At 43.5% G+C, this 23,914-nt stretch overlaps 1 protein-coding gene across 2 annotated transcripts in view; it reads left to right on the forward strand.

Moving 5' to 3' along the window:
* The window catches only part of ppp1r12a (protein phosphatase 1, regulatory subunit 12A), a gene marked incomplete at its 5' end in the record, with an annotated part of 171,899 nt that overhangs the window by 109,183 nt on the left and 38,802 nt on the right, over positions 1-23,914 (forward strand). Inside the window, 10 exons of one of the 2 annotated variants that reach the window (XM_083660040.1) lie at positions 3,238-3,397; positions 4,149-4,293; positions 10,660-10,734; positions 12,768-12,859; positions 13,031-13,188; positions 15,373-15,473; positions 18,249-18,473; positions 18,931-19,022; positions 19,327-19,443; positions 22,277-22,429. In XM_083660040.1, coding sequence (XP_083516166.1) covers positions 3,238-3,397; positions 4,149-4,293; positions 10,660-10,734; positions 12,768-12,859; positions 13,031-13,188; positions 15,373-15,473; positions 18,249-18,473; positions 18,931-19,022; positions 19,327-19,443; positions 22,277-22,429 — 1,318 coding nt within the window. The remainder of the gene's footprint in view (positions 1-3,237; positions 3,398-4,148; positions 4,294-10,659; positions 10,735-12,767; positions 12,860-13,030; positions 13,189-15,372; positions 15,474-18,248; positions 18,474-18,930; positions 19,023-19,326; positions 19,444-22,276; positions 22,430-23,914) is intronic. The other variant, XM_083660041.1, reaches the window with a different exon arrangement.

Consider the following 23,914-nt stretch of genomic DNA (forward strand, 5'->3'; position numbering starts at 1 on the left):
ACAGTTGGAGCGACACTCATGACACATTTTGATGTACGTTGGCAGGCAGCTCCACACTTCACTGCTGCGAGCCAGCAAGCAACAGGTTATGGTTGTTTTGTTTATTTTAAAGGAGTTTTAATTCCATTTGATTCTATCTGATAATATGTAGGCCTATGCTGAGTGTAGGAAATTCTTGTGTTTTGCCCCAATGAACGCACACCCTATGCATGTGATGTGAGTCTATTGAAGGTACTTATTTTATTTTGAATTAATATTAGGCGATGTAAGCCTATACAGTAGCCTTATGTTTCAAATATATAGCCTAAATGTGCCTTGATTATGCCATTCTCTATATAGCCTTCCTATCAATTGTTTTTAAGCTCACTAAACACAGATTTAATGTTTGACCGTAATTTCTCCTATCTGTCCATTAAACTCAAATCCTCCAGGACACATGACCGGAACCAATTCTTTCTAGCGGAAACGCTGCCTTGCATGCTTCAAGGGTCTAAGGCAGGTAGAGCCGGATAGGTTAGGCTATGTAGAGGGAGGCTGGTATGTCTTGCTAAATATTTGCTGCCGTTTGTCTTGTGAGACATGCTTGTGATAAATGGCTATACTGTGTAAATCACACATGGGCAAAATACAGCCTGCGGGCTGTGTGGCCCGTGATGGAATTGCAAAACAAATTTAAAAAATTTAAATATTAAATAAATATTATTAATGTCATTGTATTAATGTCATTGTCACTATCTATTTCTTCATCGTCGATAATGTAAACATCACTGACACTGACGTTACCACTAGAAGGGCCTTGTTGTTCGACCGTTTGTTTTTTCTAAGCGGGTCCCCCTTCTGACGACGTAGTGTTCCATTTTAGCCAGCGATCAATCACGTTTGCAAGCAGCTGTCTGTATCCACGAGAAACCAGCAGAGGAGCGTTGATGTCGAGAGAGGACTGAGTGGACAGAGCTAGCGTGCTAATGTTTGTTGTTGTGATGCTTTTAAATGTCAATTTTATTCTCTTATTTTCTTTTATTTTCCTGTCAACCATTTTATGTGAAGCACTTTGAATTGCCTCTGTGTATGAAATGTGCTATACAAATAAACTTGACTTGACTTGACTTGTTGTCGTTTGAATGCAGCAACGTTCCGCACAAACACAGATCGATCCACACAAACCATTGTGGGATTACTCCCCTTTTATAAATTGAAAATATGTGGGAATTCGGGCCCTGCCAAATTTTAAGCCATGGTTCTACAGTCATTTCTTGTGGCCCTGGGACAAAATGCGGCCCTGGGGCTGCATTTTGCCCATGTGTGCTCTACATGGGCAAAATGTGGTCCCAGGGCCGGACTCAAAGAAAAACAAAACGACCCCCAAAAAGGCAGAATTATGTTAATAAATCTCATCTGCTACAGCCATTGGATTTGTATCACTATTATATCAGGAGATGAACAAGAAATTACCAATCACAACGGGAGAGGGTTGATAATAGGGAGACTCCCGTGAAAATCAGTTGTGTTGGCAGGTATAATCTCCAATGTGTGGCCCTTCGCTTACTTGATGTAAGTCAGTATGGCCCTCGGGGAATAAAATGTTGCCCACCCCTGGTGTAAATGAACAAACTTGAACTTATATTGCGGTGTATAAATACAAAAATATATTTACAAAGACCTATGGTTTCTCTGCTGTCTAGCTGTGCAGTCTCTTCAAGTAGCAGGGCTGGGAGGCCAGACTGACTCTGACAGCCTCTTTCTCTGCTGTCTCACCAGGTGTGGACACAGACTGACTCTGACAGCCTCTTTCTCTCTGCTGTCTCACCAGGTGTGGACCCAGACTGACTCTGACAGCCTCGCTCTCTCTCTGCTGTCTCACCAGGTGTGGACACAGACTGACTCTGACAGCCTCTTTCTCTCTGCTGTCTCACCAGGTGTGGACCCAGACTGACTCTGACAGCCTCTCTCTCTCTCTGCTGTCTCACCAGGTGTGGACACAGACTGACTCTGACAGCCTCTCTCTCTCTCTCTGCTGTCTCACCAGGTGTGGACACAGACTGACTCTGACAGCCTCTCTCTCTCTCTCTGCCGTCTCACCAGGTGTGGACACAGACTGACTCAGACAGCCTCTCTCTCTCTGCCGTCTCACCAGGTGTGGACCCAGACTGACTCAGACAGCCTCTCTCTCTCTGCCGTCTCACCAGGTGTGGACACAGACTGACTCTGACAGCCTCTCTCTCTCTCTGCCGTCTCACCAGGTGTGGACACAGACTGACTCTGACAGCCTCTCTCTCTCTCTCTGCCGTCTCACCAGGTGTGGACACAGACTGACTCTGACAGCCTCTCTCTCTCTGCTGTCTCACCAGGTGTGGACACAGACTGACTCTGACAGCCTCTTTCTCTCTGCCGTCTCACCAGGTGTGGACACAGACTGACTCTGACAGCCTCTCTCTCTCTGCTGTCTCACCAGGTGTGGACACAGACTGACTCTGACAGCCTCTCTCTCTCTGCTGTCTCACCAGGTGTGGACACAGACTGACTCTGACAGCCTCTCTCTCTCTCTCTGCTGTCTCACCAGGTCTGACAGCCTCTCTCTCTCTCTGCTGTCTCACCAGGTGTGGACACAGACTGACTCTGACAGCCTCTCTCTCTCTCTGCTGTCTCACCAGGTGTGGGCACAGACTGACTCTGACAGCCTCTCTCTCTCTGCTGTCTCACCAGGTGTGGACACAGACTGACTCTGACAGCCTCTCTCTCTCTCTGCTGTCTCACCAGGTGTGGACACAGACTGACTCTGACAGCCTCTCTCTCTCTCTGCTGTCTCACCAGGTGTGGACACAGACTGACTCTGACAGCCTCTCTCTCTCTCTGCTGTCTCACCAGGTGTGGATACAGACTGACTCTGACAGCCTCTCTCTCTCTCTGCTGTCTCACCAGGTGTGGACACAGACTGACTCTGACAGCCTCTCTCTCTCTCTGCTGTCTCACCAGGTGTGGATACAGACTGACTCTGACAGCCTCTCTCTCTCTCTGCTGTCTCACCAGGTGTGGACACAGACTGACTCTGACAGCCTCTCTCTCTCTGCTGTCTCACCAGGTGTGGATACAGACTGACTCTGACAGCCTCTCTCTCTCTCTGCTGTCTCACCAGGTGTGGACACAGACTGACTCTGACAGCCTCTCTCTCTGCTGTCTCACCAGGTGTGGATACAGACTGACTCTGACAGCCTCTCTCTCTCTCTGCTGTCTCACCAGGTGTGGACATCGAGGCAGCCCGGAAAGAGGAGGAGCGAATCATGCTGAGGGACGCCAGGCAGTGGCTCAACAGCGGTCAGATCCAAGATGTTCGACACGCCAAGTCTGGAGGGACGGCGCTCCATGTAGCCGCCGCAAAGGGATACGTTGAGGTTTTAAAGTAAGTGCCTGTCTTTAATTCACAGGTAGTAAGCTAAAGTAAAGTCCTGTTTGTTGAAATTGCTGACGTATTTCCCTCAAAAACATAATTGCCAACACATTGATATAAATCTCGGCTGGTAAATGAAATGGTAGGTGGATACCACGCACGGTACGTTACAGTATATGGGTACAGTTTGTAGCCAAGGCAATGGTGAGGCTTAGTGTTGGTTTTCTCTTTGCTAATCCTAAACGTATCTCAGTCTCTGGGTCCTGCCAATGCATTGTTCAGACATTGTCTCTGTGGGCTGTTAATACAGCTACACTGCTGTAGGAGATGTACTGCAGTGCCCTGTCCATCTGGTCTGGGAAGCCAGCCAACTCACTCCACTGCCATAGATAGCACTAAGATCTCCAATGTGGAGCACGACTACCACACACAACACACAGCTCCAAATGTTTTCCCCGTCATGGTAGATGTTTTATTGGCTGACATATTAGGCTTTTAAAATGTGCCAACCTCGTTCTCTTGTTTTGCTCAGGGATGACTAAGCTTTTCAAATGATCTCCCTGTGTGTTTGGGAGTTGGACCCTGTTTGTATCTCGTGAATCTGAACCAAGGCTACAATGCGGATGCACATCTGAAAGCCTGGTCCCTGGCAGCAACCGACCAGATCAGTTTGCAGAACCAAATCCAAGAAAACGAGATTTGCTAATTCTAACGAAAACTATTTTTGTTGACCTCCCTCTCACCCTCCCTCCCTGTCGTGCAGGCTTTTAATCCAAGCAGGGTATGATGTAAATATTAAGGACTATGACGGCTGGACTCCTCTCCATGCAGCAGCACACTGGGGCAAAGAGGAGGCATGTAGAATACTGGTGGAGAACCTCTGTGACATGGACCTCATCAATAAAGTGGTGAGTATGCAGTCTCTGGAACTAACATGAACCCAAACCTTTGAAGCCACATCTACATCCCAACTGGGTTGGCAAAAAAAACAAGTTATTGCTGCATCTATAAAGTGTGTTTTTAAGTGTTTTTCCAGCACGTGGTGGCAGAGCGAGACATACAGAGACACACACACAGAACGCACGAGCCCAGCCGGCTGTTGCTGTGCCTAACAGGGATTCTGTTAGCCGACAATTGCCGGCTTTTTGCCGGTATTTGTTGCTGTGGGCCGGCAAATTAAAAGCTCGCCGGCTCAAGTGGCTGGTTAGAAATATGCCAAATAAATAAATATATAAAATAGCCTCTTATTGTGTGACCTCTAGTCTAAGAGATGTTGCCAATAAGCTACAACTTAAATATAGACTGTTATGTTGAGTGTTTGTGAAAAAAGAAAAAATATAGCAGACGCTGTCTTTAACTGTAGCGCGCTCGACCCACTTTGACTTGACGCAGGACGAAACCAAAATGTCAATGCAGACATCCTTAGGCCAGTCCTTTTTTAAATTTAACGATGGTGCAACTACAAGTAGCCTACTTCAGCCGAGGCCAGCAAGATGGCAGAAAAGCACCTGAAATTCCTCCTCAAGAAGAAACGGAAGCGTGCCTGCTGCCGCCAAAAGTATAAGACAAAGGATTGGCAGGAGAAGTTCACATGTTTGAGATGTGAAAAGGTGGGCGGAAAAGAAAAACATTTCTGCACCATCTGTGAGAAGACAGGTAGGAAAAACGGCGTCACCAAAGGGTCTATCAATTTGAAAGCATCGGCACATATAGAACACAGTCAGTGCACTGAGTCTGACCATACATCAGCTGTTAATTTAATAGCCTACATTTATTGGATGATTGGATCAGAGCGTTTGTTTTTTCTGTTTTATTGCTGTTTAAATGTTGGCTATATATTATAGTTCTTAATGGGCCTGTAAATTCAAACGTGAACCTAATTAATTAAGGACCAGTGTGCGGCAGCTGCGGGTCCCTTTGAACTTGCAAGCGCAGACCACAGCAGTGAATAGTTAGATAATTATTTTGAAATAAACACAAACAAAAATGCTTTAAAATGCAGATTCTGTTTGCTATTTTTTTTTTATGTATTTAAGTACCCCGGAGGCGCGGAATCCTCAATTTACTATTGGTCCATCTGATGGACCTTAACGGGTATCGTGTACTAATTTATAAATATTAATTTAAATTTTTAAATTTTTGACTGTTTATAATTCATTGGTAACTTCTTCCCTAATACCTCATACCAACATTTCATACCTATTCGAATTTTAACCCCTCAAATGCCAGTGTACAGTAAGTACAGAAAAAAAAAAAGTACCGTAAATTCCGGACTATAAGCCGCGGCTTTTTTCCCGTTTTTTGGCCCCTGCGGCTTATATAACGGTGCGGCTTATCTATGGATTTTTTCAGAAAAAAAAAAAAAAAATACAAATAAAATCTCTCTTTTTTAGCACTCTTTCTAACTATAAATCCACTTCTGTTTTAATTTCCTCTCTTGCCCTCTTTTCACCACACCGCGGACACTGTGTGCACTGTAAAAATAAACAACGGTGGTGTTGTGTTATGTTGTTTTGTTGAAATGTTACGGTAATACGGTAAATGGGAGCTTCCTCAAACAGCCATCTCTTTCCCGACAATCCCCTCTGTGCGTGACCACTTACATATGGTAATTACGGTAAGCAAACGGCCACTCGGCCAACAACTCCCTCCCCCGACTACCAGGAGAAAATCACAAACTTCGGCGAATTCACACAAAGGAAGATCAAGGAATATTCACAACAAGACGAGCAGTAGAAGCAACACTCTCACTTACCATGGGGAAGGTACGCAGAAATTCACACGACGCAGCTTTCAAGTTGAAAGCAGTCAATGGTGAGGCGTTGGACGGTGCAGCAGGAGGAACTGTCTCAGTGCAAGAAGACCAAAAAGTCCTTCAGAGGTCATAAAAGCAGATGGCCCGAACTTGAAGATTCCCTTGAAGATTGGGTGTTGACCCAGAGAGCAGACGGCCGAGGCGTTTCCACGGTGCAGATCCGACTGAAGGCCAAAACAGTCGCCACCGAAATGAAAATTGAACATTTCAGAGGTGGGCCATCTTGGTGCTTCCGATTCATGAGACGAAAGGGACTGTCCGTCCGGGCGAGAACTACTGAACAACTCCCTCCCGACTACCAGGAGAAAATCACAAACTTCGGCGAATTCACACAAAGGAAGATCACGGAATATTATAGGAGTGTGAAAACATCCACAATCACCAACGGGTTCCAAAACGCTGGACTGCTGCGGGATGAAGAGGATGACGCCGCCACAGCTGGCGCTGAGGGCCGTCAGAGGCTTCAGAGGCTGTTCGATGCCGACAGTGACGAAGAGGAGTTCGTTGGTTTTGAGTGACAATGAAGGAGAGAGGAGAGTGGTTGACGAAGCCACCCTGAACCTGTTCGTTTCCGACACTGAAGATGAGGACTTTGGTGGTTTCAGTACGCAGGAAGAAGAGGAAGACGAGGATTAGTGACTTGACTTCTCTGGTTACAGCCGTTTGCTGCACATATAGCCTATTGTTGTGTGATTTTGTCTGGGGATTAGTGACCTGACTTTTGTTTTGTTTTGTTGAAATGTTAATAAATGGGAGCTTCCCCAAACAGCCATCTCTTTCCCGACATTCCTCTCTGTGCACGAACCCTTTCATATGGTAATTAAACATCAAAACACCCGCGGCTTATAGACCGGTGCGGCTTATATAAGAAAAAAACAGTCAATTTTGGTGCTGCGGCTTATATACCGGTGCGCCTTATAGTCCGGAATTTACGGTACATTAAAAAAAAAAAGTGATTTTTTTTTCCATTTCCATAAAGACAAACTGGCTTTGGGTCTGATATTATGGGCAAGTTGGGGTGTTTTACAAAAGTCACCACTGCAAGATGCCTAGTATCAAAGATTCGCAGGCCTGATGTCACAATAGCTATGACATCACTAGCCTATGACATCATCAGTGATGTCATGAGATGATTTTTTGTCAATAATATGTCACTGATGACATTACTGATGATGTCACAGACATTGTGACATCATCAGTGGGTTTTTGTATTTTTTGTGATTTTTTGTAAAAATAGTATTTTTTCATATTTTGAGCCAAAAATCCAAAAAGCACATGTTTTGGACTTCCAGCCATTTTTCCCAAAAAACACAAACGAGCTTTAGTCCAGCATCTATCCTGGTCTAAAGGCTTCAAATCAGTAGTGTGGACTGTCAAATTCAGTTTTATAATATTTTCCCATCTTTGGCATAGGAATCAGTTTTTTTTACATTTCATGTAAACTGTATGGAATTGATTGCTATGCCAAAACTGGGGGAATATGGGGAAATAGGCAAACACATTAGAAACTACAATTTTAACCGCTTGAGTCAAGGTGAGATGTGTAACATCAAGGAAATAATGATTTTTTGAAAAATTTGCTGGAAGTCAAAATGTTCTTTTTGTGCAAAATTAACATTGAAATCAATGGGACAACTATGCAATGGACTTTGAGACCATGTAACTCCCCCAAAATTTCTACCAACTCCAAGGTTAGATATTAAGGTCAAAGTTCAAGGTATTTGGTCCAGGATGCCCGCTGAAATAAATGAAATAAATTAATTTTGTGAAAATTTGCTGGGAGTACCAATAGAGTGGTTTCAATGGAAGTCAATGGGTCCATCAGATGGACCAGTAGTAAATTGAGGAGTATTTTTGAAAATAGGTCTTAGGATCGTATAAAAATGATAACTATGATTGATTTTTGTCAAATACCCCAAAAAAATACCTAGCCTTAATTTAAGACCATATACTCAAAAAATGCCGAAACGGCCCATAAGCGAATGCAGGAAAAGTCCATCAGATGGACTAGCGGGGTACAAGGGTTAAAGGAGAATTTTGTTTTTTTTCAACCTGGACCCTATTTTCCACACTGTATGTGTCTAATAAAGTCATCGTGACATATTTTTTTTAAATTGGTCGAGAATTTCCCCTCTCTCATCAACACAACAGCGCTGTGCTGGAGACAATTCTTCCATGTCCCAAAAGTGAAAGAATAAGAAGCGGCCAAAACAGAGGGACCGAATGGGAAACTATCCATCAATCAGCTAAATATAGTCATTTCCATGTTGACAGACACTATTGACAGTTTGAGCCTCCCAGCCACCAAAACAAGCTGTTTTCTTAGCGAACCTGTATTGACGATGCGGTGTGTAGTACACTGTGTAGTTGTTTGAGCACATTGCTCCAGCTGTAAACAAGGCTATCTCTGTGAGTACTCAACCAATTTGAAAAAAATATATGTCACGATGAGTTTATTAGACACGTAAAATAGGGTCCAGGTTGAAAAAAAAACGAAATACTGATATAAGAAATGAATGCATCCATCTTTTTTCAATACATTTTGACTGGCCGGTAAATATTCTATATGGCCGGAATTCTGGAATGTTACCGGCCGCATTGGCCGTCCAGAAAAAAGTCTAGCGGAATCCCTGGTGCCTAAACTGCGCACACTGTGGCTGCGGCAGGCAAGAGATAGGCAGATAACTTAACGCCGCAGCCTCAGAGAGAGATGCCTGAGTATTCACTAGCAATAATAACAACACCAATGGCCAAATACTTAACCATATTAATGTGATGGTGGGCCTGCATCTTTGCACAAAGCTCTCTGATGTTAATTGGTGCATTTCAAGACCGTTTAAGCCTAAAATCTCTCAACAGGATCCAGTCTTTGATATTTATGCAGGGTTCTGCCAAGGTGCTTGAAGTACTTGGATTTTGAGAAAAAAAATTCAAGTCCTCGAATATCTTGAAAATAGCCCCTTTTTTAAACAAGGTGCTTCCTTGAATTTCACATGAACCACATAATGATGTTTGTCAGTGACTGACACGTCTTATATTTTGACCAAAGTTGGTATTAAAAAGACAAAAGGTTACTTACTGAGGTTTGAGCATCTGTTCAAAGTCAAAGCAATCTTTAGACAAATATTTTCCCGTCCCATTCCCAAGATTGATAGTAGAATTAACTTGTTAAAGACAAAATGTATTATAATGCAAATTTGATGCCCCTTTTGGGCAAAATTTATATTTGAAAATCAATTATTTGATTTGCGTGAAGTCTTTGAAAATGAAAAAAATTGTGATTGAAAAAGTGCTTGAAAGTCCTTGAGTTTCGTTTTGTAATGTCTGTACCACTTGCCTGTTTATGGCTGTTACACACCTAAAGCGATGCGAGTATACGGCACGAAATTGCGATGCGAATATTGACCCACCTGTCAATCACAGCAACAGATGTGTACATGTCGGAAGTGAATTTCTGAAAAATCCTCTTTGTTCCGAAAAAATAAATGCTGCAATAACGCTCAGCGAAACGTGATATAGTTGATATAGGTTTGGAATATATCATTGATGTATTTTTATGCCTCCGCCAGCGATAGCCAGGCCGGAGGCATTATGGATCCGGGTTGTCCGTCCGTACGTACGTCCGTCCGTCCAATGTTCGTTAACGCGATATCTCAGGAATGCCTTGACGGAATTTCATCAAATTTGCCTCAAACATCGACTTGGACTCAAGCATGAACTGATTAGATTTTGGTGGTCGAAGGTCAAGGTCACTGTGACCTCTCGAATGCCATTTTCAAGCTTTTTAACGAGATATCTCAGGAACGCCTTGACGGAATTTCATCAAACTTGCCTCAAACATCGACTTGGACTCAAGGATCAACTGATTAGATTTTCGTGGTCAAAGGTCAAGGTCACTGTGACCTCACGAATACCATTCCCAAGTTCGTTAAAGCGATATCTCAAGAACGGCTTGATGGAATTTCTTCCAATTTGGCTCAAACATCGACTTGGGCGCAAGGATGAACGGATTACATTTTGGTGGTCAAAGGTCAAGGTCACTGTGACCTCTCCAATGCCATTTTCAAGATTGTTAACGCCATATCTCAGGAATGCCTTGACGGAATTTCATCAAATTTGCCTCAAACATTAACTTTGCCTCAAGGATGAACTGATTACATTTTGGTGGTCAAAGTTCAAGGTCACTGTGACCTCATGAACAAGTTCGTTAACGCGATATCTCAGGAATGTCTTGATGGAACTTCTTCCAATTTGCCTCAAATGGCGATTTGGACTCAATAATTAACTAATGGCGGAGGCATAAATCCACGGTGCGGTCGTTCTAGTTTATTTTGTGAAAAATCCCACTTGAAAAAATTTACCCCCTAGCTCGCTTTGCGGATCCCTGATTTAACGCTGTATAATTCGCTTTCACAATGGCATTTCTGAGAATGCTGTGTGCGCTATTTTCCCCCCTCAGGGCCAGACCGCGTTTGACGTAGCAGACGAAGATGTTCTGGGCTACTTAGAAGAACTACAAAAGAAACAGAATCTGGTAAGTCTCCCTGGCTGCTGATTGCATAAGAGCTTATATCTGGACAAACAAACTCAGCGACTCATTTTAATGCATAATGAAGCTAAAGAGTTATTTGAAAAGGGTCAGTTTAAATAATGTGGAAGCCCTTGATTGAGTGAGAATGCGTGAAACCTATAAATCTTGTTTTTTATTATCCGAGTGATTTCTAGGGCTGTGTATAGTAAAAAAAGAAAAATATACCAGTACCAATATCTGTACCCTTAAAGTGATACAGATACCTATAGAGTAGTACTTTACTTGATTACTTTTTCTTTCTTTTTCACGTTTTGGTGGCATCTTGGCATGCTGAACTGCCTCCATCACATACACCATGCTCGACTTGACACCACAGACTGTATGGGTTGTAGCTGCTGCGGTAGTGGGCCAATCACACTTCGCATTAAATCTAAGAAGGCTTGTGGTGATTGGCTGTAGGCAAAACCATATAAATAGTATATTTTTTTTATTTGTGTACAAAAAGGATTGAATGTGCTGGAGAAGTTTCGATACTACTTGGTACTGTGTTATTTCCAGAGTTGGGGTCCGTTACTCAAAAATGTAATGTATTACACATTACACATTACTTTCAAATAAAGTAATGCCTTACTTTACTTGATTACTCCCTGGAGAAAGTAATTAATTACACTACTCGTTACATTACTTTTGCGTTACTCTGTAACATCGCCTGAGATGCATTGTCACATAATTTGCCAGTTAACAATACAACATTAAACCTTACATATGCCCATATATTAGCACAAATCTCTATTGTAATAAGGTAGGTTGCAAAACCTTTCCTGTCTGATGGTGGCTTTTCGTTCTCTGCCATCTGTATTTTGCTGGCGATTTCATTCTACTGTTGAAACTGGCAACATTTCCTCTCCCATGCACGAGGCAACAACATCTCTGATTTTGATGTTACCTGGTGAAAAGCAAGCTTTTGCTGCTTGCTTGGGGTCGAGGTAATGTGCGTATCTCCACCCCTCAAAAGTTGTTTTGTAGAGGACGGCAAGGCACGTTATTACGGAGCATACCGCACTGCGCCCAGTTCACTAGAACACGTTATATTTGCGAGGGGTATTTACAGACCCCACCGCTGTATGTGGGTTTCTCTTATGGTTTACATTTCATTTCATTTTGTCCAATATTCAAATATTCCAGAATTGCATGTTGTGTTAAAATAAATATTATTTCTATCTAACACTTTTTAGCCTGATTTAATAGACCCTTCTCACGGGGGCCATTTTGTGTTGAAAGCGCAGGGGAGAAACAGGTGCAAGCAAAACACTAATGAGGGTTTCCACCTTCCTTGATTGGATTTTGGAAACCCTCATTAGTGTTTTGCACCTGTGTTTATTTTGCCTTTTCGACACAAAATGGCCCCCGTGAAAAGGGTCTATTGTAAAACAGAGCGTAAAAGTTATGCAAAGGCTTCTGGGAAATTTTACCTGTGGAAGAGGAAAGTGGGCGGAGTTCCCAGCATGCCCTGGGGTATTGTGTTTTGTGTTTTTGTGTCAATTGTTTGTTTGTCAATGTGTTTTGGAGGTTAAAATGACTTCTTGTTCTATATGCATGATGTTAGTTATCTGATAAGTTATGTCGACTAATAGTGCTGTTCTGCATGCTAATACAAAGTTGAAATATTGGCACCATGGTTGATTCTGTTGTGCAGTTAAATGACCCGTCTGATGGGGCACAGGAACTGCTATTACAACGGAGATCTTCTCTCTCTACACTTATCTTGCTAGTACGCAAGTAACGAGTTAAGTGTTTGATTAGTAACTGTAATGTGATTACTGAACTTAGGGACAGTAGTGCCTTACACTACTCGTTACCGACAAAAGTAATGTGATTACAGTAACGCGTTACTTTGTAACACGTTACCCCCAACACTGGTTATTTCGGCCCGAAACCCAGCCCGACTCATTTCAGTGTCTGTGCTGGACGGACGTGCCCTACAAATTGTCTTTTGTATCTGTTGGCATTGCTGATTGGCGTTTTCTTTCTTCCAGCTGATGAGTGAGAAGAAAGATGTTAAGAAGTCTCCTTTGATAGAAACAACAACCCCAGGGGAGAACAACCAACCACTGAAACCACTCAAGAGGTAAACCACCACTTGAAACCAAACCTCCTTCATAAATTCCATTCAGTGAAAAATAAGTGATTTTGAACGCTTTATGTACCTGCCTTGAGCATGGGTGTGATTGAGTAAACTTCCATGCACTGCACTGATGCTGTGGTTCTGTCCTAATTTAGTTATTTTTATGTCTTGAAGCAAAGAGACGCTGCTTCTGGAGCCAGAGAAGAGCGCCCCACGCATCGAGGCCTTGGAACCCGAGAAGGTGGATGAGGAGGAGGAGGGCAAGAAGGACGAGTCGAGCTGCTCCAGCGAGGAAGAGGACGAGGAAGACTCGGAGTCGGAGACCGAAGCAGGTACTGTGTGTATTTGTGTGTGAAGCAGGTACTGTGTGTATTTGTGTGTGAAGCAGGTACTGTGTGTATCTGTGTGTGAAGCAGGTACTGTGTGTATCTGTGTGTGAAGCAGGTACTGTGTGTATCTGTGTGTGAAGCAGGTACTGTGTGTATTTGTGTGTGAAGCAGATACTGTGTGTATCTGTGTGTGAAGCAGGTACTGTGTGTATCTGTGTGTGAAGCAGGTACTGTGTGTATCTGTGTGTGAAGCAGATACTGTGTGTATTTGTGTGTGAAGCAGGTACTGTGTGTATCTGTGTGTGAAGCAGGTACTGTGTGTATTTGTGTGTGAAGCAGGTACTGTGTGTATTTTTGTGTGAAGCAGGTACTGTGTGTATTTGTGTGTGAAGCAGGTACTGTATGTATCTGTGTGTGAAGCAGGTACTGTGTGTATTTGTGTGTGAAGCAGGTACTGTGTGTATCTGTGTGTGAAGCAGGTACTGTGTGTATTTGTGTGTGAAGCAGGTACTGTGTGTATTTGTGTGTGAAGCAGGTACTGTGTGTATTTGTGTGTGAAGCAGGTACTGTGTGTATTTGTGTGTGAAGCAGGTACTGTGTGTATTTGTGTGTGAAGCAGGTACTGTGTGTATTTGTGTGTGAAGCAGGTACTGTGTGTATCTGTGTGTGAAGCAGGTACTGTGTGTATCTGTGTGTGAAGCAGGTACTGTGTGTATTTGTGTGTGAAGCAGGTACTGTGTGTATTTGTGTGTGAAGCAGGTACTGTGTGTATTTGTGTGTGAAGCAGGTACTGTATGTATCTGTGTGTGAAGCAGGTACTGTGTGTATTTGTGTGTGAAGCAGGTACTGTGTGTATCTGTGTGTGAAGCAGGTACTGTGTGTATTTGTGTGTGAAGCAGATACTGTGTGTATCTGTGTGTGAAGCAGGTACTGTGTGTATTTGTGTGTGAAGCAGGTACTGTGTGTATTTGTGTGTGAAGCAGGTACTGTATGTATCTGTGTGTGAAGCAGGTACTGTGTGTATTTGTGTGTGAAGCAGGTACTGTGTGTATTTGTGTGAAGCAGGTACTGTGTGTATTTGTGTGTGAAGCAGGTACTGTGTGTATTTGTGTGTGAAGCAGGTACTGTGTGTATTTGTGTGTGAAGCAGGTACTGTGTGTATTTGTGTGTGAAGCAGGTACTGTGTGTATCTGTGTGTGAAGCAGGTACTGTGTGTATCTGTGTGTGAAGCAGGTACTGTGTGTATTTGTGTGTGAAGCAGGTACTGTGTGTATCTGTGTGTGAAGCAGGTACTGTGTGTATTTGTGTGTGAAGCAGGTACTGTGTGTATCTGTGTGTGAAGCAGGTACTGTGTGTATCTGTGTGTGAAGCAGGTACTGTGTGTATTTGTGTGTGAAGCAGGTACTGTGTGTATCTGTGTGTGAAGCAGGTACTGTGTGTATCTGTGGGCGAAACCCACAAGTGTCTAATTTTACACTTTCCGTGTGGAATCACTAAATCTGGTCTGAGGCCGCTCTCTGTTCATCTTATTTGAATGACCCACTTAGAATTTCACACAATCAGCTCTGCATTTTTACTACTGTATTGTGCCAGTGAGTCGGGAGTGTGTGACAACAGGCGCTTCACTCCTCTATAAAATAAAAGTGGTATTTTCGAAAAGTCACAAACTTAGCTTAGTCAAGTTAGTCAAGTTGTAGCTGTGACTTTTCACACTGCTTCCGTAGTCGTCGAGATGATGTCACATCTCTTGTATGCAAATATTGTTGAGATGATGTCACATACTGTAACAAGTTAATTTACTTCTGGGTTTTTGGTTGATTTGTTTACAAGCACTACTATGATGCAGTGGCGTTATATATTATTTAGTGTTTTGATAATCCAATGACAACACCAACTCTGCCAGTACAAAGCAATACTTCTCTTTTGTATGTCATATGATCTAAGCTATGTTTGCTTACAATACTGTTGCTTAACTATCAAGCCAAGTGGGCCTAATGCTGTTGGATTCTGCACAGAAGAGATTAAGGCAACTGGTCAACTATGGAGCCAGTGGGCTGTGATCACCTTCAAACAATCTGCTAATTAAGCCTATACATCATCTAGTGTGCCGTTGGAATGTACAAAGTCTGTATTTCTTCATGTATTGCTATTCATTGACATTGACAATTCTTACATCTCATCTTCCAGACAAGAGCAAGCCTTCCGTGCCAGTGAGCAACAGCAACAGCACGATGCCTGGGCCGGCCAGCACCACCGTGTCGTCTCCGACCAGCCCCACCACCAACCAGGTGACGACCCCCACCTCACCGGTCAAGAAGGTACGGCCTGGTGGACAGGTCCGCTTCATCCCCAGCCTGCTCTGACAAGCTGCCACCAAACCAGCACTGGACATTAGTAATCGGCCCTCCAGCAGAGAAGATTTCACTCAAACCAACAAGCAGTTTCTGAGCACCGATGAAGGAGCTCGGGGTTGGGAATTGAATGCTGCAGCACAGTGATGATGTAATCACGTCACTACGCTACCCTTGCATCACCCGTAAGCCATAACGGTTCCTCCCCAACTACACGCGTGAGGCCCTAGGTAGCTTAGCACTAGCGAGACATGTTGGTGCCTCGTTTACATGAATAACGTTGCAGTTCATACTCCAGACCATCGCTGGAGTAATGATGCTCGGTGGAGATTTGCTCTCCACGTTGCAGTACGTTGAGTGCAGAAAGCTAACAAGACGTCATCGAGCCCCTGAGAGCGAGACTTACGGGTTAGTCGTCTCTGGTTTTTAACAAACATGGCAACTGGCTGCGAAAGGGGGATGATTGGTAGCCAAAGCTGGATGATGTTAACAGTTACTATAAGACTGTTTGGCTCAGAGCTGGCACATCAGGAGGCTGTAGTGTACAGACCAGTGAATTGTGCTGGTTGTTAATGAATACAATGAAGGATGGTGTTCTTATTCTTACTCTTACAGCAGAGGACTGCTGCCCTCTGCTGGCAAAGTGAGGACAACCATTTAACCTTTATGTACCTGGTCATCTTCTCTGATGTCAGCTGAAATTGGTGATCCTATGTCACATAATCTGGAGCTGTTGGAAAGCTGGGTTTCCCGCCACCCCATGTTTTGATGAATGAATTTGACCGTTTTGTTCTAAGAAATATGGATGGTTCTGCTAAAATAGTGCAGTAGAGCTATAAGGATTAGTTAATTAATTGATTAGTCGATCATCAGCAAATTAATCACCAAGTATTTTCTATAATCAATCATTCGTTTAGACTAATCTTTAAGAAAAAAAAGAATTTCAGCTTCTTAAATGTGAATATTTTCAGTTGGTCTTCTATGACAGTAAACTGATTATCTTTGGGTTGTGGACTGGTCTGGAAGACATTTAGGATGTAATCTTGGGCTTTGGGGAAAAAGGGATCGAGATTTTTCCGCATTCTGTGACATTTTATAGACCAAACGACTAATTGATTAGTCAAGAAAATAATCGACAGATTAATCGCTAATGAAAATAATCATTAGTTGCAGCCTATAATGCAGTAACATAAATTGAGAGCAAAAAGTGTCAGGACAACACAATGAAGCCATGATGCTTATTGAATTATGTCAGCGATACCAGACACTGCATGCTGACTGAGTTCACATTTCAGAGTCAAGCATTCATCTCCTCCGATGCACTTGAAATGCCATCTATTGAATTCTCTATCCTTCTGTTTTTATTGCACCCTTTAGTCCATGTCCATCCAGCCATCACTGTCCACCAGTCTATGACTTTCTCAGTGTTCTTATTCTACTTATCTTCTTACAATGATCTTCTTATTCCAATCATTCTATGAAGCCTAGCGCTCACACAGCACAATGTCCTCTGTCTAACAAGAGTGGGTGAAGCATTAACAATGTCCAGTTTGACACTACCAAATGTCTATTGTCCTCTCCATGGCTCTCTTGTATACATAACAGAGCTGTCACTCACACCAACTGAGAACAATAATGATAGTGTGGCAGTAAACATTGTGTGGTGTGACCAGGCTTTACAAAAAATATCTCTGTCCTTGTCATAAAGTGTGTTTCTTTTGCTGCTGCTTCCATCTTATTCAGGCCTTTTCTCTCTCAACTGTTCTCTATCCGTCTCCCCCTCTCTCTCTCTGTCTCTTTCTCATCCTGGGCTCTTGTCTTGGTTGGCTTTAGTCTGATTATATTACTCCCCTCATGCCTGTGGCGGAGCCAGGCTGTCCTGCATTGTGGCGTCAAGGCTTGCGCAAAACTGGCATTTCTCTTGCGCCCAAAAAGCTTATGGTGAGACATCTGTGTGCACCAGAGTTGTCCTCTCGTCCTACATCCATGCACCTGTGCACTGACAGCAATGTAACAACCCTAACTACCTTTGTCCGACCCAGGCGACGCCAACTTAACTCCCCCGTACTGCAGACTCCCACTCACCCAACCCCACATGGTGTTCTCGCATGCATCAACAAACGCACTGTTCCAAACTCTGCTTTCACTGTGGTGTGTCTGTGTGGCTTCTGTGCTTTTGTCGCCCACCTCTTGTCATATTTTACATTTTTATTTATTTATTTTTTATTTCCCCACGAAAATATGCGGAGCCAGACCTTGTGTGAAAATACCAGGACTCTGCCTTCTAAACCATAACAGGTTGAATGGATCTTGTTTCCACGCATTGTCAAAGAGCATTTGTTTAACAAAATCAGCATCAGTTTCCGAGAACAACATGTTCTCGGGATTAAAATGAGCCCAACATTTGACAGTGCAGGAGTGTGTATTTTGACTCTAGGCAATCTCAACTATACATCTGGATGTGATCGTACCTCTCCCGACATTGGCATGTCCCTCCTCAAAATGTCCTCTTCTTCTACTCCCCATTCCAACCAGGAAAGCGCAGCTCCCGCAGATTAATCAAAACCTGGCCCCCCTTGCCGTTTGGACCTGATTGACCTGTGTGTGTTTACTCACCAAGATGACTAAAACTCTCATTTTAACAGCTCTGTACTTTTCCAAAAGTTAACTCGTTGAACTTAAGCCCCAACCCCGCCCGTCCTCCCTTCTCAGGTTGCCCAGCCCGCCGGGAAGGTCTCTACTAAGGTGGAGGACGAGAGGAAGGACGAGTCGCCGGCATCGTGGCGCCTGGGCCTGAGGAAGACGGGCAGCTACGGCGCGCTGGCCGAGATCACGGCCACCAAGGAGGCCCAGCGAGACAAGGAGACGGCCGGGGTGATGCGCTCCGCCTCCAGCCCCCGCCTCTCCTCCTCCCTGGACAACAAGGACAAAGACAAGGTCGGCGGTCACATGGCACTCAGTCAAATATTGAGCCATCACATTATCCCTCTTTGTCTCCTCCTCTGTCTTCTTTTCATCAACATGTCTATGATATACTCCTCAAGTGATTCCTTTTCAAGGTACCAGAGTACCAGTTAAGCGTCACAAATTTGATCAATGTTTGGCCCTGTCCAGCCATATGAGTTATTTCCCCCCTTTTGGAGTGCCTACTTAACAGCTAGGTACAATATGCATGGATTTTGAACATGAAGAAATAATTTGCTATAAGGCTAATATGGTGGTTTGAGGCTGTCATGTAATGTGGTGCTGCTGTCAAAGCTCAATTGTTTTTCATTAAGATTGAATTGCCATCTTTGCAGATAGCTGAAAGCTCTTGGTGGTGGCGTTTGACTTCTCCTCTCTTCTCCTCTCCATAAATGGTCAGTAACATGGCTGTGTGTTCCTCTGACTAAAGGAAAAGGACAAAGGAACCCGACTTGCATATGTGGCCCCCACCATCCCCAGGAGGCTGGCCAGTACCTCAGACATCGACGAGAAGGAGAACAGGTGAAGTCCCGGGGCCAAGTGTCTCAGACTCTGTGTAAACATGAATTGGCAGGAGCGCCTCCTGCTGCCCACAGCTGTGTGTTGCAAGCAAAAAGTCTTGACGCTCTGCATGGTGTGTGGCTTACTGCAGCCATTGGGTAGTATTGGTTACAGAAATAGATTTTGTGGATCTACTATTTGGAAAACTTTGTTTTTTCATGCGGTCTCATGAGTGTGACATTTACCTTGTGTTAGCCTCGACTAGAATCTATGAAAGTGCGGTTTGTGGAGGCCTGAGGTGCTATTGTAGCTTGTGGTTCCCCAGGGACTCGCCTGCTAGTTTGGTACGTAGCGGCTCCTACACCCGGCGACGCTGGGATGACGACCTGAAGAACAACGAAGGAAGTGCCTCCACCAACCGAACCCCCAGCTACCAGCGCAGGTTAGCCCCCCATCGCCATACAAAGCTCTCCCAAAGCTCCGTCCCCCCATCATCCCGCCATCAGATCCCCGTTCCATCGGATCTGACTGGTTTATTATCCATTACGAGGTTGACTTGCATAGCTTTTGGACTATAGCCACCCTTGAATAGCAACAGAGATAGCATTGACAGTTGTTTTAGTATCTTCTTCTACATGTCCCCTGGATTATGTCATCACTCATCAGAGACATGCATGTACATGCTTTTCCATGCGCAACAGCAGCTACTGAGAAAGCCATGCATATCAGCCCAGCGCCCACAGTCTGTTGTATGACTGTGCCTGTCCTGTGAAGGTTGTTGTGCCAGTACGTTTGCTTTAAATTACATCACTTGCCCCAGCTACAGTACCTGGGTGACTCCCCCCAAAAAGACTACAATTCCCACAATTTCTGCTGGCACAAAAACCTAGACAGGGTACACTCTGCATTCATGTCATATTGGAAAGATGGTACATATGAGCTTCCTACTTATAAAACACCTTTTAAAGTAAATGTCTTGGGATCTCAAGGTGATTTCCCTGATTTCTCCACTTTATCCTGAATTCTGACATCACCAGTGAAGAAATACTTGGGTTAAGTGTAGGGAATGATATTTATTCATTCCAACTAAAACAAGGACAATTTATGATTTTCATTGCGTAAGTCATTTTGTGATCACAGCTCTCAAAGATGATGTAATGTAAAATTCCATGGCAGAACACAACACAACTATTGGCTGGATGTTTCGTTTATGGTAGACATTATAATGTTTGGTTTGCTGTAAATCAAGAACTCAATTGCATCACTAAACACATGGAGTGTAAAAAAGGTGATCACATGTAACAAAAGTCTGTAGAAAGCTTCAATCTCAGCGTCTTAACGGTTTCAAGCGTGCTTTAACCGTTCTGACTAGGGGTATCACGGTACACAAATGTCACGGTTCGGTACGTACTGTACCTCGCTTTCAGGGTCACGGTTTGGTACGAATACGGTACAACGGAGAAAAAAGCAACAAATCCCAAATTCAGTTTTTTCCCTTTGAATTTTTCTGAATTCTGTGTTTTGCTTTTTACGCTCATTTTACCAACAGAAATAGTGTCTAATAAGTGGGAATGAATAAATGTCCACAATTTAATAAGATCTCTAGGCAATCCACACAAAAAGGTTTTACTCTACAGCAGCGATTTTCAAAGTGTGGGGTGCGCCTCCCTCTCAGATGTCTGTATTCCAGCTGTTTGACAGGGCAAAGGCATTTCCCCCGACTTTAAATCTTTATTGTACACAAGTTTGTAAACAGAGTTCATGTGAAGGAGCATAATACTCCCACCCACTCTGGGGTGGCATTCACTTTCCCAAGTAAGTAGGCTAACGTTATTGGATGCGAGTTTTGTTTACCATAATGATTACATTCGGTCATCATAATGGATTATTGGAACATGACAAGGAGTCATCCCCTCTTCCTCATCGCATCTTGCTTGTCATCTCACGCGATGTAAGTTGCTTATTTACAAGTTAACAGCTTTATCAGTGTTACGTAGTTAACGTTTAGCCGTGACGCGCAACTATAAAGGACTAAAGGAAAGTCGTTTATAGTTGCGCGTCGCTGTTACGTAACATTACATTAGCAAGCTTACTGCATCGGCTTGATGTTGACAGAATTCGCAAAACAGCTTATCGCCTGAGTCATAAAAGTCATTAGGATACTGCTTTGCACTCGCTTCTTTGATGACTGTAAAGGGGGGGCAGCTGGACGCTTCAATATTGTTGTGGTTTTGTGAAGTAGCATGGAAGCTACGGCTTGTAAACACGCTGGAGCGACCCCCGGTAATGTTTACTCTAGGGGTGCTCCAAAAAATCGATTCTGAAAGGATCGCGATTCTTAATGCCACGATTCCTGGATCGATTCCAAACTCCCAAGAATCTATTCTTAAAATCGTAAAATTATTATTATTATTAAAAAAAAATTTACAGTGCACCTGAACGCAACATGCAAGATACCGGCTGAATAAGTGTCCAAATGTTCATGTCATTTGTGTACTGTACTGCCACGGTGCCACCACCTCTTGCACTTAAGAACTCTGGTTAATGTATTCCCCCCCAAAATCTATAAATCCTTCTCAAAGTCTACAGATCCCCCCCAGCCTATAAATCCATCTTATCTGAAGAACATAAGGGGGGAATTCCCCCCTAGTTTGCAAAATGAATTTAGGCCCTGACTGTAATACAGAAGTTGAATTTGAAGTTCAGCATTAATACACTTGTCATTTTTTGTCTTATATTTACCTTTGTGTGTTATTGCAATATAAAACTACATAATTGAGAATCGATTCTCGATTCTGGAATCGAGAATCGTTGGAATCGAGAATCGATTCTCGAATCGGATCGTGACCCCAGGAATCGGAATCGGATCGGATCGTGGCTTAGCCGGATCGGAGCACCCCTAGTTTACTCTCCACAAAACATTCCATTCAGTGAACGCGGATTTCTATAGCCCTTGTGTTGTTTTGGTGTGTCTTCTTCTGTGGCGTTTATGGCGTTCAAACAGCATTCAGGTGCTTTACCACCACCTTCTGGATTTGACGTATTCGTCATGTCGCTTCACGCACCGAACCGTGATGCCCATACCGTGACTTCACCCCTAGTTCTGACATACCTTATACCATGACATAGCATATGACATGAATGCACCAATAGTGTCAGAGCTTAATAGTCTTTTACTGTATCTGTATGTGTGTGTGTGTGTTTTTATATTTGTGTGTGTGTGCGCATCCACCCCTAACATGCCTCTCTCGCCCACCCGCCTGCCAACACGCCAGCACGTCCCATACGCTAGCGCTAGGTCGGAGCGGCAGCACGCGGGACGTGCCAGCCAAGTCTTCGTCCACCTCCAGCTTGGACCCTAACACCTGTAACACTAAACCCTGGCAGCCACCCACCTCCCACTACCAGTCTTACAGCATTTACCGCAGGTATACCAGCCTCACCTGGGCACCCACCACCGCCTCTACACCAACCCCTGTCTCTATCCACTGTATCGGAGTGCCTACCACTTGTTTTCTTTTTCCCTTATTATGTTTAATATCCAAAGGAACAGTGGAAGATCTCCTTGTTTAGATCAGGGGTTCTCAAATGCCCTGATGACTGAGGGCCAATTTAGCGACCCATCATTGGATTGAGGGCTGCTCAAGAAAAAAAGGGACGCAAAATATATTATATAATATATATAATATAATATAATATTTTCTTTAAGAGCTTATTCTAGACTAAAACTCACGCCAATTGTGAATCATGAGAGAAATGTATGTAAAATGTAGCCTAACTTGGTGCTTGGTACCAATGGATGCCTTACTGTAGGTCTTCTAGTTTTCATATGATACTTTGCTCTGGCTTTAAAACTGAGCCCGCTACAGCCTCTGAAAGACAGTAAACCTAGAATTGGACCAAATACCATCATGTCTCATCATGGGCCACCAGAAGTGTTTGCGAGGGCTGCACTTTGAGAACCCCTGGTTTAGATGAACAAGCCTCTTGGAAAACTAGAAATAAAAGTGACAAACCTTGAAGCTTGATCTCATCAAACAACACTTGAGATGCTGCTCTACTATCAATGAGTGATGGTCCAACTTGGTTTCATAACACTCAGATTCCCCTGTCAAAATCAGATTTTACTATTCGCACTATTAGATGAGGCAAATTTTGATGTAAAAGTGTCGGGGGGCGGGGGGGGTCACAAATTCTGCCTCCCCCTTATTGCAAGTGGAGAAAATCTTGATGGTAGTAGGAATGAATGTCATTGTTCTTTCAGAGAGTTGCTCATATTCTCAAACACTGATTTAAGCTGTGAAAGATCATAGCTACCGTAAATTCCGGACTATAAGCCGCGGCTTTTTCCCCGTTTTTTGGCCCTGCGGCTTATATAACGGTGCGGCTTATCTATGGATTTTTTCAGAAAAAAAAAAAAAAAATACAAATAAAATCTCTCTTTTTTAGCACTCTTTCTAACTATAAATCCACTTCTGTTTTAATTTCCTCTCTTGCCCTCTTTTCACCACACCGCGGACACTGTGTGCACTGTAAAAATAAACAAAGGTGGTGTTGTGTTATGTTGTTTTGTTGAAATGTTACGGTAATACGGTAAATGGGAGCTTCCTCAAACAGCCATCTCTTTCCCGACAATCCCCTCTGTGCGTGACCCCTTACATATGGTAATTACGGTAAGCAAACGGCCACTCTGTGACCTCCAAAATCGATGGATTTTACAGGTTACACAGCTTCATCAGCACATTTTATGTGCATTGCTTTGCTGCTTGTTTTTTCGATTATTTTATATATAATCTAACATCATGCTTCAAAAGATGGAGAACTGGCTGTGTTACGACGATGGCGGCGAGAAGAAGAAGGAAAGAAGGAAATCGAGCAGCAGCATGTAACCTTGGCATCAGGGTGTTGACACA

The sequence above is a fragment of the Poromitra crassiceps genome (assembly GCF_964638095.1).
Source record: "Poromitra crassiceps genome assembly, chromosome: 2".
NCBI lineage: Eukaryota > Metazoa > Chordata > Actinopteri > Beryciformes > Melamphaidae > Poromitra > Poromitra crassiceps.